Source organism: Triturus cristatus, chromosome 2_2 (genome assembly GCF_964204655.1).
Source record: "Triturus cristatus chromosome 2_2, aTriCri1.1, whole genome shotgun sequence".
Classification (NCBI taxonomy): Eukaryota; Metazoa; Chordata; class Amphibia; order Caudata; family Salamandridae; genus Triturus; species Triturus cristatus.
In genome coordinates, this window is record NC_140582.1 from 857,507,172 (window position 1) to 857,520,010 (window position 12,839).

Consider the following 12,839-nt stretch of genomic DNA (forward strand, 5'->3'; position numbering starts at 1 on the left):
AATACCGTGACTGGTATTGTCTTTCAAGTTTAATCCATCAACATTTTAATCCTGCTTTAATGCAGTCTTTCTTGGATTTAACAATGTTAGGATAATTTCAGGGTTTTTTCAAACACATTTTATTGATTTTGAATCCCGCGTAGAACAAATAACTTCCTTCACCCACCAAAAGTACAATATTAATACTTGACGTGCTATAGATCCTTGAAGTAAGGAGGGGGAAAGAAGCAGGTCCCAGTCCCTTAGTGACCGTATTATTGAGTATAATATTGGTTGGGTTTTTGTCCTCAAACAGTGGGTGGACCCCCGTTCTATAGATCCCTTGTCTCTCAGTGGTATAGCCCATCACGTCCTCCCTGCCAGGAATCAGACAGTTAACACACCTCTGTCTTATCCGAGTCACGGACAACTATCCGATTTGAGATTTACTATTGGATGAAGATCAAACCTGTATCTTCCCTGGCTTAGAGTTCTGGATTCTTGTCCTCTTAGAAATTAAGGGACATCCATGATCTAGGGCATGCCAAAAATGGTGAGCTTTTATTAAAATAAACCAGGAGCAGTATCCAATTTGTTTTTAGTAATCCCACCCAAAGATATTGGCTTCAGTCTCAAGATTACAATTACTGGATCAAGTGGGACAGGATACCCCTTGATACCGTTTATTTAGCTTAACACGTCTTTCTAGAAAATATTGTGTTTGTCCCACTTTGTATTGTGCTGCTTGATAAGGTTAGGATCAAAATGGATGACGTTCTGGAATTAGTGATGCACGAAGGCCACATTTACATTCCCATGCTGGGACATTTCACCGTCTTAAAGCTGTATTCTTGCATCCCATAATTACAACCTTTCCAGGATTTGGTAATTCCAGGGGCTAGAATAACACATCAGTATTCCTATATTCCTATGAATGAAGGCCTTTAATGTTAATAACTATTAATGTTCTGGCCTTGGAAGATATGGGCAGCTCTTCACGGCTGAGTTCACTTATTTCAAGGAGCCAAAGTTTTCATCATGCTTGACTTGCCCTCTACATTTCACCAGACCCTATTGCACGAAAATTCCTAATGATCCTACGGCTTTTGTGTCACATTTTGGTACATATAGATTCATCATGATGCCATTGGGGCTGATAACAGCTGGTTCCGTGTTCCAAAGAGTCCAATCTGTGAATTCCTTCAGGCCTGATAGTTCTCCAGGGCAGTGCTGCCGGCCAGGATACTTTCTGGACCGGGCAGCACGATTCAGTGATGGAGCATGCACTTCGGTGGGATAGGGTCCTGTGTATCTGAAAAACAATTCTCCCTATGGCCTGAATGATCTCTTTGTTGAGAATATGACCAAGAGAGCGCCCTTTTACATAACTTCTCACCTTTTTGCTATCCGTTTTTCTTCTGGAGGTAGTGTGCTGGACCGAAATTACTCTCTTCCCCTCTTTTTATGTACTGGTTCCAGAAGGGTTTCAGGCTAAGTGCCTCCTGCATGAACATTTTTCTGCAGGTAAAGCCACGTGTAAAAGTTAAGGGCTCAAGCTATCCTCATAGTTGGAAGCAATATGCAGAACACTAGTCCATGTATATTCATCTCCCTGGTACCTGCCTTCTCTCCTGTCCTGTAGCATTTTGTCACATCTGTCTTGGGAAGGGCTGGGGGGGGGGGGGTTGTATTTACTGAAGCCTTTAATTGCTGATCATAACTTTTGGTCACTAGTTTAGACTCTCTGATCCTTTTTACTGACCATGTGGCCAGACATGAAACCAGAAATTACATTACAGAAACAAATGCTTTTTGTGTCTAAAATAGAACTTTTGTAATGCATATTGAAAACTCTTAATCCAGATAAGGAGGTTAATTCTTATCCAAAAAGATGTTGGCTTGAGACCCGTAAGAGATGTCTAACCTCTGATCAATGTCTGTTACCTCATCAAAGCATTTTTGTTAGAAAATAAAAGTACACAAATTACATTTTGTTTCTCATTTCCTCAGTAATCGAGACAGGCTCTCGCTACCTTATTTTCCAAATGCCGTGCTTATTGTGCAAGTTAAATTGCAAAATTTTGTTGTCAATTAATCTAAAACAAAAACATTTTCTCCCAATTTATGGATGAAGGCCTGGAAATACCACCTATCATTGCTCACTGCAGTTAGCTGCATTTTAAAATTCCACTCTATCTCCTAGAGGGCATCATGCTAATGCATGTTTGGACATTTTCTGAAGGCCTTTACTAGTACCATTAATTGCTATTTCCACTGTTGGACTTGGCCCTGCTTGCAGGGTCATCCCGTAACATTTTGCCTTTTCCCCCAAGCTTTTTTTTGCTAACTTGGAATTGGTGGTATGAAAGGAAACACAAAAAATATGTATAGTTGGTGTACGCAGGTTTATTTTGACCATTGAAGAAAATGTCACTTTTTAAATGTCACCCTGTCTGTGCGCTTGTGCCTGCCTGAAGTGGGTTGCAGGTCTAGTGTTTGAAGTGACCAAGGCTGACTCCGCCCCTGGGGTGTGTCTCTCTCACACACCCCCAGCTTTTGGAGGGAAGCCTGGCAGACAGGGTGCCCTACCCCTCCCCCAAAACCAGTTGGGACCGGTTTCCCCAGAGAACCTTCTAGAAGCATCTGGCCCTTTCTGGTGGGTGGGGGTGGGGAGTGCATATATAGAGGAGCTGAGACTCCATGTGTCAGACTGTGCATGGACGTTGATTGAGAGGGGACACTCTGCCAGGATGTACCGCCGCAAGGGCCTGTGTGCTGGTCCCTTTGCCCATCTATCCCCCTCTGTTGTCCACCGGGCCAGTGAGAGCCCTTTACTGGAGTGAAGACTTCTGTGCCAGGAGGAGTGCCATGTTATGGGAGTTGACTGTTCCTAGGAACTGCTGTCCTGTCTTGATGAGTGCCCCCTGGCTGCTGATCTTGCCTAGTATTGCCTGCCTGCTCTTCTGCCCCAGCGCCTCGTGAGCGCTACGAATTGCTGGCCTGCACTTCAAGGAGGTGAGGAGCGTGGGTGCTACTTTCTTGTGTGGCACTGTGTGCCCCTGGACCCTAGCACCTCGTGAGCGCTATATTTGGAGTGCCAGGAGAAGAGGAGCGCTGGCCTGGACTTCAAGGAGGTGAGGTACTGAATCCGGCAGCGCAGTGCTGCCCACGTGTCCCGAGGAAATCCCGGCGTATGGGATTCCCCCCTGCGCTGCTGATCGAAGAACGGAAGCCCACCCCGCATTTGCCGTTTATTAGGGAAGCGCTGGGAGCCGGTAATCACTGCCGCCGCCCGGGACAGGGAAGTGCTGTGAGGGGACTGAAGCGCTGTGGCAAGGAAGAGCGTCACCGCCAGGAATCACCGCCGCTGGCCGGGACCTGCGTGGGCTGTGTAGCGCTAAGAAGTGGAGCGCTGCTTGCCGCGAATCCCCACGTGCTGCCGGGGAGAGCTGCCTACTTAGAAATATACCGGGAGCCTACCCCATGTGTTGCTGACCATCGCGGTTGCCCACCCCGCATTGCCGCATGTATCTCATTTAATCAGCGGGAGCCCACCGCGCTGTCTACTTCAAAATAGCAGCGGGAGCCTACCCCGCGTTGTCTTCGTGGGAGATCACTGCCGCCGGCCCGGGCGGAGTGCTAGAGCTGCTTCTGTGGAAAGTGCGGCAGGTGCATACCCCGCATTCTTGTAGCCTGACGCGGGTGCCCACCCCGCGTGGTTGCACTCCGTGAAAAGAGACCGGAGTGGGAGTCTACCCCGCCGGTCTGTGCCCCCTGCGTGAGGGCCGCCGCGCTGCCTGCGGCGACCGGAAAGAGGAAGTGCGGGCGCACGGGAGGACGGGAGCCTACCCCGCCTCCCCGAGCAGCAAACCCGAAGTCCCGGGCCCCACGAGGGGTGGCCCAGGTGAAGTGAGGTGCCGGGCGGGGCTCATGTGCTGCTGAGAGCCCCGCGAGTCGCGCACAGTACCGGAGAAGTACGTTGACGGAGGAGAACCCCGGAGCAGTGCAAAGTGTCCCGGTAAGTGGGGCCGCTCCAGGCTCGTTGTTGGGAGCCCGGGGGAGTGCAAGAGGACTGCCGGTGAGTGGGGCCTGCAGTGTAAGGGTCGTAGTGCCCCTGAGTGTTTCCTTCCCCAGCGGCGCCGTACCTGCGGGCCGCTGCAATGCCTTGGTGGCATTTTCCTAACAGAGCTCCCGAGTAGGGGGGGGGGGCTCCACATTGCTCCGTGGTGCCCGTGTTCTTTTGGGGGCATTATGGAACGCTAGAGTCCCGAAGGGGGACTCCCACGTGCAGCCACATTAGTTTTGGAGCCCCCGTGGGGGCTCCACCACGGATCGGGCCACAGTGCCCCGGGGGCTACACAGCAACGCCGCAGTTGTGGGCCGCTGCCACAGGAGGCATTTTTCCTGAGCCTCGGGTCCTAGGAGGGGACCCCAACTGGCCGGTACTTTGTGGGCCACCTAATTTTTGTATTCCTGAGTCCCCGAGTGGGGCTCCAATGGGCACAGTGGTGCCAGTACTCGTTTTGGGGGCAAGTCTTCACTTCAGAGCTCCTGAGTAGGGCTCCTACATAAACAGTGGCACCAGAGACTATTCTGCAGCAGTGGGCAGGTTTATGTTGAATGCCAGGTTGGGCCCACTGCCAGTGATGATTGTCATGATGGTGCCTAATGCTAATATGATTATGCCTTTTGCATTTCTATGCCTAACCTGATGTTTTTATTCCAGGCCTTCGGCAAAGGTGATTTATGCCTATTTGGATGCCTAATGTTGCGTTTGTTCATGGCTATGCCTAATCTAATGGTTTCTTTTCCCCTAATGCCTACATGGTTGGTGTTCTGCATATGGTGCTATGTCCCATGCATATGTTTAGGCCTACTCTGATCTATGACTAATGTGATTTATGCTCATGGTTTATTCCCCATCTGAATATGGTAATGCATAATGTATTTTTCGGTCTAATGGGTTGCTCATGCGTTTAACTTGACTGTGACGATGCTTTATTTTTATGCCTAATGCTTACTGTCATGATGCTAAGCTCATGATGTGGCCAGAGGCTGCTGGCTGATATACATTTATTACTACTGGACTTTCATTTATACGAATTGTGCTTGTGATGATTCTGGCAGCGGCCAGATTGGCCCTGCCTTGTAAATAGTACCCCTGTAAATGATTACCTGGTGCCAGTTAGCACAGTGCTTTTACAACTATGGTTGCCTTATAACGGGTTTTGCATAATACATATGCTGTTTTCACCTAACCTGGTGTGGAGTCTCTTTTGTAGTGTGTCCAGTGTGTCGCCTGTGATTGTGTGCTGCACAGATGCTTTACCCAATGCTCCGGTGTTTGGCCTACCCGCTCCGCACCACGCTACCCCGTTTCTAACATCCACCGTTTGGAAAATCACTCATGCTTTCCTCAATGTTTCCTAAAAGAGTTTTTACCTAAAATTTTAGACCAGTATGAATAAAAAAATCGTTACCACTTTGGTTATTGTAAATCCAACCTCAGTCTGAATTTTCTATCCATTGAAAATGGGGAACTTGGCGTAAGAATATGAAAAGGTTTCTTTTGTGGTTAGCAATTGCACAGGACCTGGTGTGATGCATGCAGGTCACATAGGTGTGAGTCAGGGTGTTTGAGCGGTATGCATGCGTATGCACTCCTTGACGCCCGCTCCATGTAACTTTGGTATATTTACCAGGCCATACAAGGTGCTATGACAGACGTGAATGTAGGCAGGTTTCAGTACAATGGGACAGAAGGTATGACATAGGTGAAGAACTTTATTTCCATGTTTTTCTTATTGTGTTTGGCATGGCGATATCTGCACAACAGCAGCAAATGATTCCAGAATGAATAGGCTCTCTGCAGCCCAACTGTCTGTCTACCCACTGGGCCATTTAGTTGTCTCTGCTTCCTGATGGTAGCTTCTACACATCTGCAAAGACTCCATGAAACTCTATACAAAATCCTGTGGAGCCATAGACCATTGTCTGCCATCTGTGTAGAGGAAAAACAGAACTCTGTGCTGAATGTGATGCACTTAACTCGAGTTTATATTGAATGATGCAAGTCTTAGCACTGTAGAGAGATCGTATTACAGTCTATGACCTTGGCAACTTTTCTGTTTCAAAGGGTGTTGTGTAAAGAGGTGGGCAGGATGTGTACATTCCATAATGGCAGGAGCTTACCACATATCACCGGACATGATTTTATTACAGCAACCGTGGGAACGTTGTATTATTACCTGTTTGATATTATAATGCTGGGCTTACAGCTTTATCTGTCACAATTAATTGGAGTAACTTGACATTTCTAAAGCTGTTCAGTAAGCAGCTTTTATGTGAGTTAAACGCTACGTTCTAATGTCTGTCTTTTTTTTTCACCCTGCTAGTTTTGAAGCAATAATTTGCAGTGAAATCATACCTATTTTGTTTCCTTTACAGGTTGAGACAATAGGTAAAAAAGTGACAACGAAGAGAATCCCCTTCGCACCTTCAGCTGAAATACCTAAATTTAGCCTGCAGGATCCACCCCCCAAGAAACCACGAGTATAAATTTGTGCCAAAAATTGTCAAAGGCCTCACATACAGTATTATCAGCACCCGACCAAAGGGCTTTATCAAGAAGCTTTTTCGTGTGGGTATTTTGGCCTTTGCAAGTGTAGAGAAATGGCTAGAGCTGAAAATGGCAATTTTTAAAATTATTTTAATATGGATAATCAAACTGGTACTTTTTACAATTGCAAGTCATTGTATTCACTTTATCTTGTAGCATAGTGAAAAAATATTATCATGCTTTCTTCAGTTAACGGAAGAAGCAAATGGGTAATTACTTTTTTATGCAATGAAGAAAAACAAAAGCTTTTGCCTTTTGTTGATATTTTTGAATGCTGCTCTTTACTTTTTTAAACATTGTAATTTTAAAATGTATCTTTTATATATGGAAGAGACGATGCTGAAATTATATATATTTTGTTGCAATTGTCGGTAATGTAATATGTTTGATAATTAAATAAACCTTATTGGTGATTTTACCCCTATGCTTAGTGAACTTCATATTTCCTAACGTATATGGTGCCAAACCTAAGCCGAGAGTGTGGATTGTGAACTGGTATGTAAGCTCAGCTGTATTGATTGTGACAATAATTGATTTACAAGCAGCTATCCTCACCACATTTTGAGGGTCCTTTTTAAAATGGGGGATAACTGGCATAATTGTTACTGCTGAAACATTTTGTATCCTCACTCTAGCAGCAAAAAATGTCTGACACATCGAAGGACGTACCAGAAAGCGTGTTGTACTACCCTTATCCTCCTAATTTTCACAACTGTAATGTAGCAAAGCAGGAAAATATGAGGTAACACGGTTATCAATATTTCTGCCGCTCAACTGCCATTCCACTGCATTTCTGGTGGGTTTGTAATGACCCACAGAAGTAAAGAGTTACCGGTCCCAGTAATGAACTTTTATTTCAGGTTTGTATGAGGTTTTTATTTTTTTGCACTGTGGTAGTGCAAATGTATTTTTTCCATGAATGAACACACTTCCATAGCAGATATAATTTGCTAGAGTTCTAATTCTAAAACTAAGGCAGCAAGAGATGTTCAGTTTAAAACTAGCTGACTTTATTCAATGCAATACAATAAATGTATACACCCTGCAGCACAAAGTCTTGCATGAAGGATCTGTTTGATAGTGAGAAATACATGTAAGAAAAAGCCAAGCAGCTACACAACGAATCTCACTCGCACTGTTTCACTCTATATGTATACGAACTCTTAACGTCATGTATACGTAGTCACCACCCTTCCTTGTTAGTGGAGCTTGTAGGAGTGGACACAACACCGCTGACCCTGCTTCTGAGATAGTCTTCATTTAGAATCAGCCCATAGAAAACAAAGTGTCTTCCCTCTCTTGGATCCATATTTTCTCTTCTAGACTCCTTGAAGAGGTCTTGGCTCACGCTGGCACTTCTAGGACAGGCTGCAATGTCTCTAACTATCTTCCTTCCAAAGATATTCATTCAGTGGTACTAGGCCTTAGCTGTGCATTGTAAGCAGCACTGAGACCATTCAAATGTAATATCTATATATTCACTCGGTGGTACTAGTGTCAGATGCGCATTGTAAGCAATTTAAATGTCATATTCCTTCATTTGACAAAAAGTGATATGTAGGTAATTGAATGTCATCAATGTTGTTTCTGCAGATTGTTTAAAATGCCCTCCTCAGGACTCCGTTTATTCTCTCTGTATACAACATTTACTGATCCCATGTCGTAACCCATTTCAAAGGGCCACAGAGCAAGCAGGCGCTACTGGGGCCAATTGTGGTGGTTGAGGCTTTTTACACGTTATCCCGGAAACCGACTTATTATGCTCTGAGCAACGTGGTTAAGAACTCCATTCAGTACTTGGCTCTCAGTGGAAGGGCGGGTTGAGTGGTCCAAGACGTCTCGAAGAAGAGGTAGGTTTAGGGTGAACTCTGGCTCACAACTCAAAATACTTCCAGCAATTCCCAATAACTGACTGTCCAGTCAAATACTTGCTTTCATTTATACGAACGCAAAGTGAAATACTGCAAACCACAAATAATACATACAGTCCTCTCAAAGCAGGCCCACTAGCGTTCCCCAGGACATCTTCTCAAGTCTGCACCTCCTCTTCTAAGGTGTTATTCCCCACTTACGTGGGATGACATCCAAGATAACCCTCGCTAGTGAGTTTAAGCCATTGTCTTTCTCCAAGATATTGTGGAACTTCTAAGGGTCTCCTTGCTGTAGTGTGTAAGTCAGAGCAGGTTACCCTATGCTCAGTATTCAGTCTTACCTGCTGTCCGGAGGGTGTGGAGGGGTGGGGGGAGGAGTGCCTGAACGCACATCTGTGGCCCATCGACAAAGAGATCTGGATGCTGCAGTTGGCGCAGCAGGCTTCCCTGGCGCACCTCCGGTCACATGGTAAGGCATCCTGAATTTGGCAGCAGGTCTTGGATGCCCCTGGAATCAGGTAGTTGAATTGTCTGCTGTTCACAGCTCACTCCTGCACGGCTGCATGCTGCCTGAGGGCAATGGCCCTTTCACCTTACTACAGCCCCCCTTTCTGGCATACCCCTTTGGGCGTAGACAACAGAAGCACACAGGACAATGGCTTTGCAGGTCACAACACTCACCAGGCGACCTCTCTCCTCTCATCACAGTGATGCAGCAAGTGAACAGCCCTCCGTCTTTTCCGCAGTCCCCACCTGGTTGGTATACGGTGGTCACGAGCAGTACCAATAAGGAGACGGCCCATTCTCTGGTCATGGTGGTGCACATGGCTAGCTCCCTTCTCAAGTCACAGCACTGTACCAAGGGAGATGACTTATTTTTCACCACGGCCCCCACCTGGCATATGGTTTCCTGGGATCGACTCAGCAGGATACCCCCTGGACCTTGCTCCCTGCAGTCAATCGCCTTCTCCTCAGAGTCCTCTGGTGTTGGGTCAAGCAGAAGCTGGTGCTCCAGGTTAGTGTTCATGCTTTTCCTGGGGGATGTCCCCTCATACAGCATGGGAAACTAGCAGACCCTTAGTCCCCAGCCCTTGTCACCACAGGCAGAACTCGTGTTGAGCTTCTCCACAGTGATGTACAGCTTCAGTTTGACAATTTGGGAGTCTCAAGATACCCTTTTTTATAATCTATTTCCAGACAAATGTGAATTAGGTTTTCTGTCTTTGAAGTTTGTGCTCTAGTGGTTGACCACGTTAAGGTGCCCACTCGTTCATTTTGCTATTGTGCTCCTTCTCCAGAGAGCATTCTACCACAGCACGACAGTCTCCAATCTTGATAACCCCAAACACAGACCATGGGAGTGACTAGAGGTTCACACCTTGATGTCAACCTCTGTGATATGTGCATTAAAAGGTTAGCAAAGGGTTCCAGCTATACTCTTATCAGCCCCATCTCTTCATGAGAAATGCCTAACCCCTTTAACCATTGACATCTTTCAGAATCAAAAAGTCCCCTTTTGGGGAGGGGTGTGTGTGTGTGTGTGTGTGTGTGTGTGTGTGTGTGTGTGTGTGTGTGTCCGTCCGCGAACGTCCCAGCACACTTGATAGCAATACATGTGAGGGGAGGAATTCTTTGCCTCCTCATGTTCCCTCAGCCTACCCTGGGGTTCCAAATCTGAACCCACAGGCCTCATGCACTGTAGCACTCTCTGGCACTAATGCATCCTTTAGCATTGCATGCAAAGCAGAGTTAAGCTTTTCATGTATTGCAGCAACCCCACAGGCACACATACATAACACGCTGTGTCAAAATACATAGGCCTCCATGGACTGCTTCCATGGGCACCCATACATTGGAGAGCACCATGTAAAGATGCGTGTTTCGGGCCCTTCACTTATCCTCAGGGAGGCCATGGGGGAGCTAATCACACAGCAGCCGAACTTCGATTGAGTAGGCCAGTAGGGTCCACTCACTTGATTAAGGTAAATCGGCCAGGCCATGCAACTGATTACTCATTAAAGAAACTGTATACTGTGCTCGTGCTACTTACCTGAGGGTGGGGTATTGTGCCCCCCCACCCCCCCCCCCGGTCTAACTAGACTGCATTCCGTGAGACAAGCCTTGGTGATGCAGCACACACATGAGCCATGTTTGCCCGTGACCACAATTTGTTACCAAAGATCCAGCGATCATGGCAGCTGGTGCACACCAGGCACGGTACAAGTCTATTACCATGCGAGGGAATTTTCTGTCCCAATATTGTACATCAGTTAATTATTCGGAACAATTTATTTCATCCAGGACTCCATTTGTTAGCTCAATTCTTGAGTGTTCTAATCTCTTAATTTATGGACCACATAAAGCATTTTCTCCTGATAATCCTAGGGTCAAGATATATATGGTATTGTATTTTTTTCTTTTTCAAATGCCAGTCTCTTTAATATACTGTAAAGCAAAACACAATACAAGAAGAGAGGAGTTCTTGACTAAGATAGTTGTTAAAGTCGATTCGAACTGGTCGGATAAAAAGACAACAGAGGAGAAAACTGAAGAACAGATAAGTAGTGAGAAAAGAGCCCTTTTCTATCACAAAAATGTGCCAGCCATCAAGAGCGAGTTAAAGGGCTGAGTTTGCTGGGTACCGCGATGGCCACAGCAATGTGAGGATCAGGTGCAGCTTTGGGAACTCGCTCTACAGTCGAGATCCACAGATGAGCCAGCCAGCATTGGAGGACTGACTGTGGAGGCAGCGACACCACTGGAGGGGTTTTCAACAGGCATGATACCCTGCAGCTGCCCCAAAGGAGACCAGCTTGCACAGCAAGATCATGGCAGCCTAGGTAGAGCGAGACCATGGTTGTACAGAAGATTATTAGAACCCCAGAGTCTCTAAAGATTTAATACAGTGAGATCTGGACACTGGGGGAAGGGAGGAGGTTGTGGGGACTGATGGGCACTGTCCGCACCATGAGTGGTGCGATGATGAAGTACAGCGGGGCAAGTGGCAGCAGCAAAGGAGAAACAGAAGTGCTCTTTGTCACTGAGTGAGGAACTCTAACTTTCACCATTCGAAGACTATCCTGATGGCGCGTAAGAGGCTGGCTGCAGGGTCTTGCCCTGCATGGTGAGTATTTCTATGGTCGGACTGGGACAAAAATAGGCCCGGGTACCAAAATAAAAGTAGTGAAGCCCATAGTTAACAAGAAAGAAGTAATATATGGCCATAAAATGGATCCAAAGCTGCTAAAAACCGTCCCACACTGACCTGTCAGACCGGCCCATCTGGCACTGCCTCCTTGCCCCCTAGGCCAGTGACAGTCCAACCCTGAGGATATCATGTGTCCCAAAGACCGTGGCTACCAAGAATCAAGGGGATGTCTTATCCCTCAAGTTTGCACTCACACTAGTGAATCCAAGTGCAGGATCCAAGACCAAGCAGAGACTGAATGGGGTTCTCTCACATGTGGGGAACACTAGTTCAAGGTGAGATTTCAAGACCAGCCAGGGACCTTGTAGGAAAAAAGAAGAGTCTTTTAAACAGGCACTTTAAGACCTCAATGACCACAAAGGCACAGCCCACAGTTTGTTCAATCAATCACAGAATTTGTAGAGTGCATTACATACCTGCGAGGGTCTCAAGGCGCTGGGGGGAAAAAGGGGGGGGGGTGGCGCTACTGGTCGAACAGTCGGGTCTTGAGTAGCCTCCTGAAGGTCAGCAGGTCTTGGGTCTGTCGTAGGCTAAATGGAAGGGTGTTCCAGGTCTTGGCGGCGAGGTGGGAGAAGGTTGACTTGCTTGGTCATGGAGAGCGTTGGGTCGAGGATGACTCCCAGGTTGCGTGCATGGTCGGTGGGTGTCTGGGCCGCTCCCAGTGCCGTAGGCCACCAGGAGTCGTCCCAGGCTGATGGGTTGGAGCCGAGGATGAGGACCTCTGTCTTGTCCGTGTTCAGTTTTAGTCGGCTGCTCTTCATCCACTTGGCGACGGCCTTCATGCCTTCGTGGAGGTTGGGTTTAGTGGTGAGGGGGTCCTTGGTGAGTGAGAGGATCAGTTGAGTGTCGTCGGCGTAGATTATGTTGAGGTCGTGCTGTCCGGCGATGCGTGCGAGAGGGGCCATGTAAATGTTGAACCGTGTCGGGCGGAGCGATGAGCCCTGGGGTACGCCGCAGATGATTTTGGAGGATTCAGGTCGGAATGGGGGGAAGCGGACTCTGTGTTCTGCCAGATAGGAAGGAGGTGGTCCATTCCAGGGCCTTTTCTCGGATCCCTGCGTCATGGAGGCGTGTGCGTAGAGTGCGGTGGCAGACCGTGTCGAAGGCGGCAGAGAGGTCCAGCAGGATGAGTGCTGCAGTCTCGCTGTTGTCCAGTAGGGTC

At 47.3% G+C, this 12,839-nt stretch overlaps 1 protein-coding gene across 1 annotated transcript in view; it reads left to right on the plus strand.

Moving 5' to 3' along the window:
* The window catches only part of UGDH (UDP-glucose 6-dehydrogenase), a 72,139-nt gene extending 65,123 nt beyond the window's left edge, over window positions 1–7,016 (plus strand). The window contains exon 12 of the mRNA XM_085642244.1: window positions 6,427–7,016. Coding sequence (XP_085498370.1) covers window positions 6,427–6,537 — 111 coding nt within the window. The 3' untranslated portion in view covers window positions 6,538–7,016. The remainder of the gene's footprint in view (window positions 1–6,426) is intronic.
* The last annotated feature ends 5,823 nt before the right edge of the window (window positions 7,017–12,839 follow it).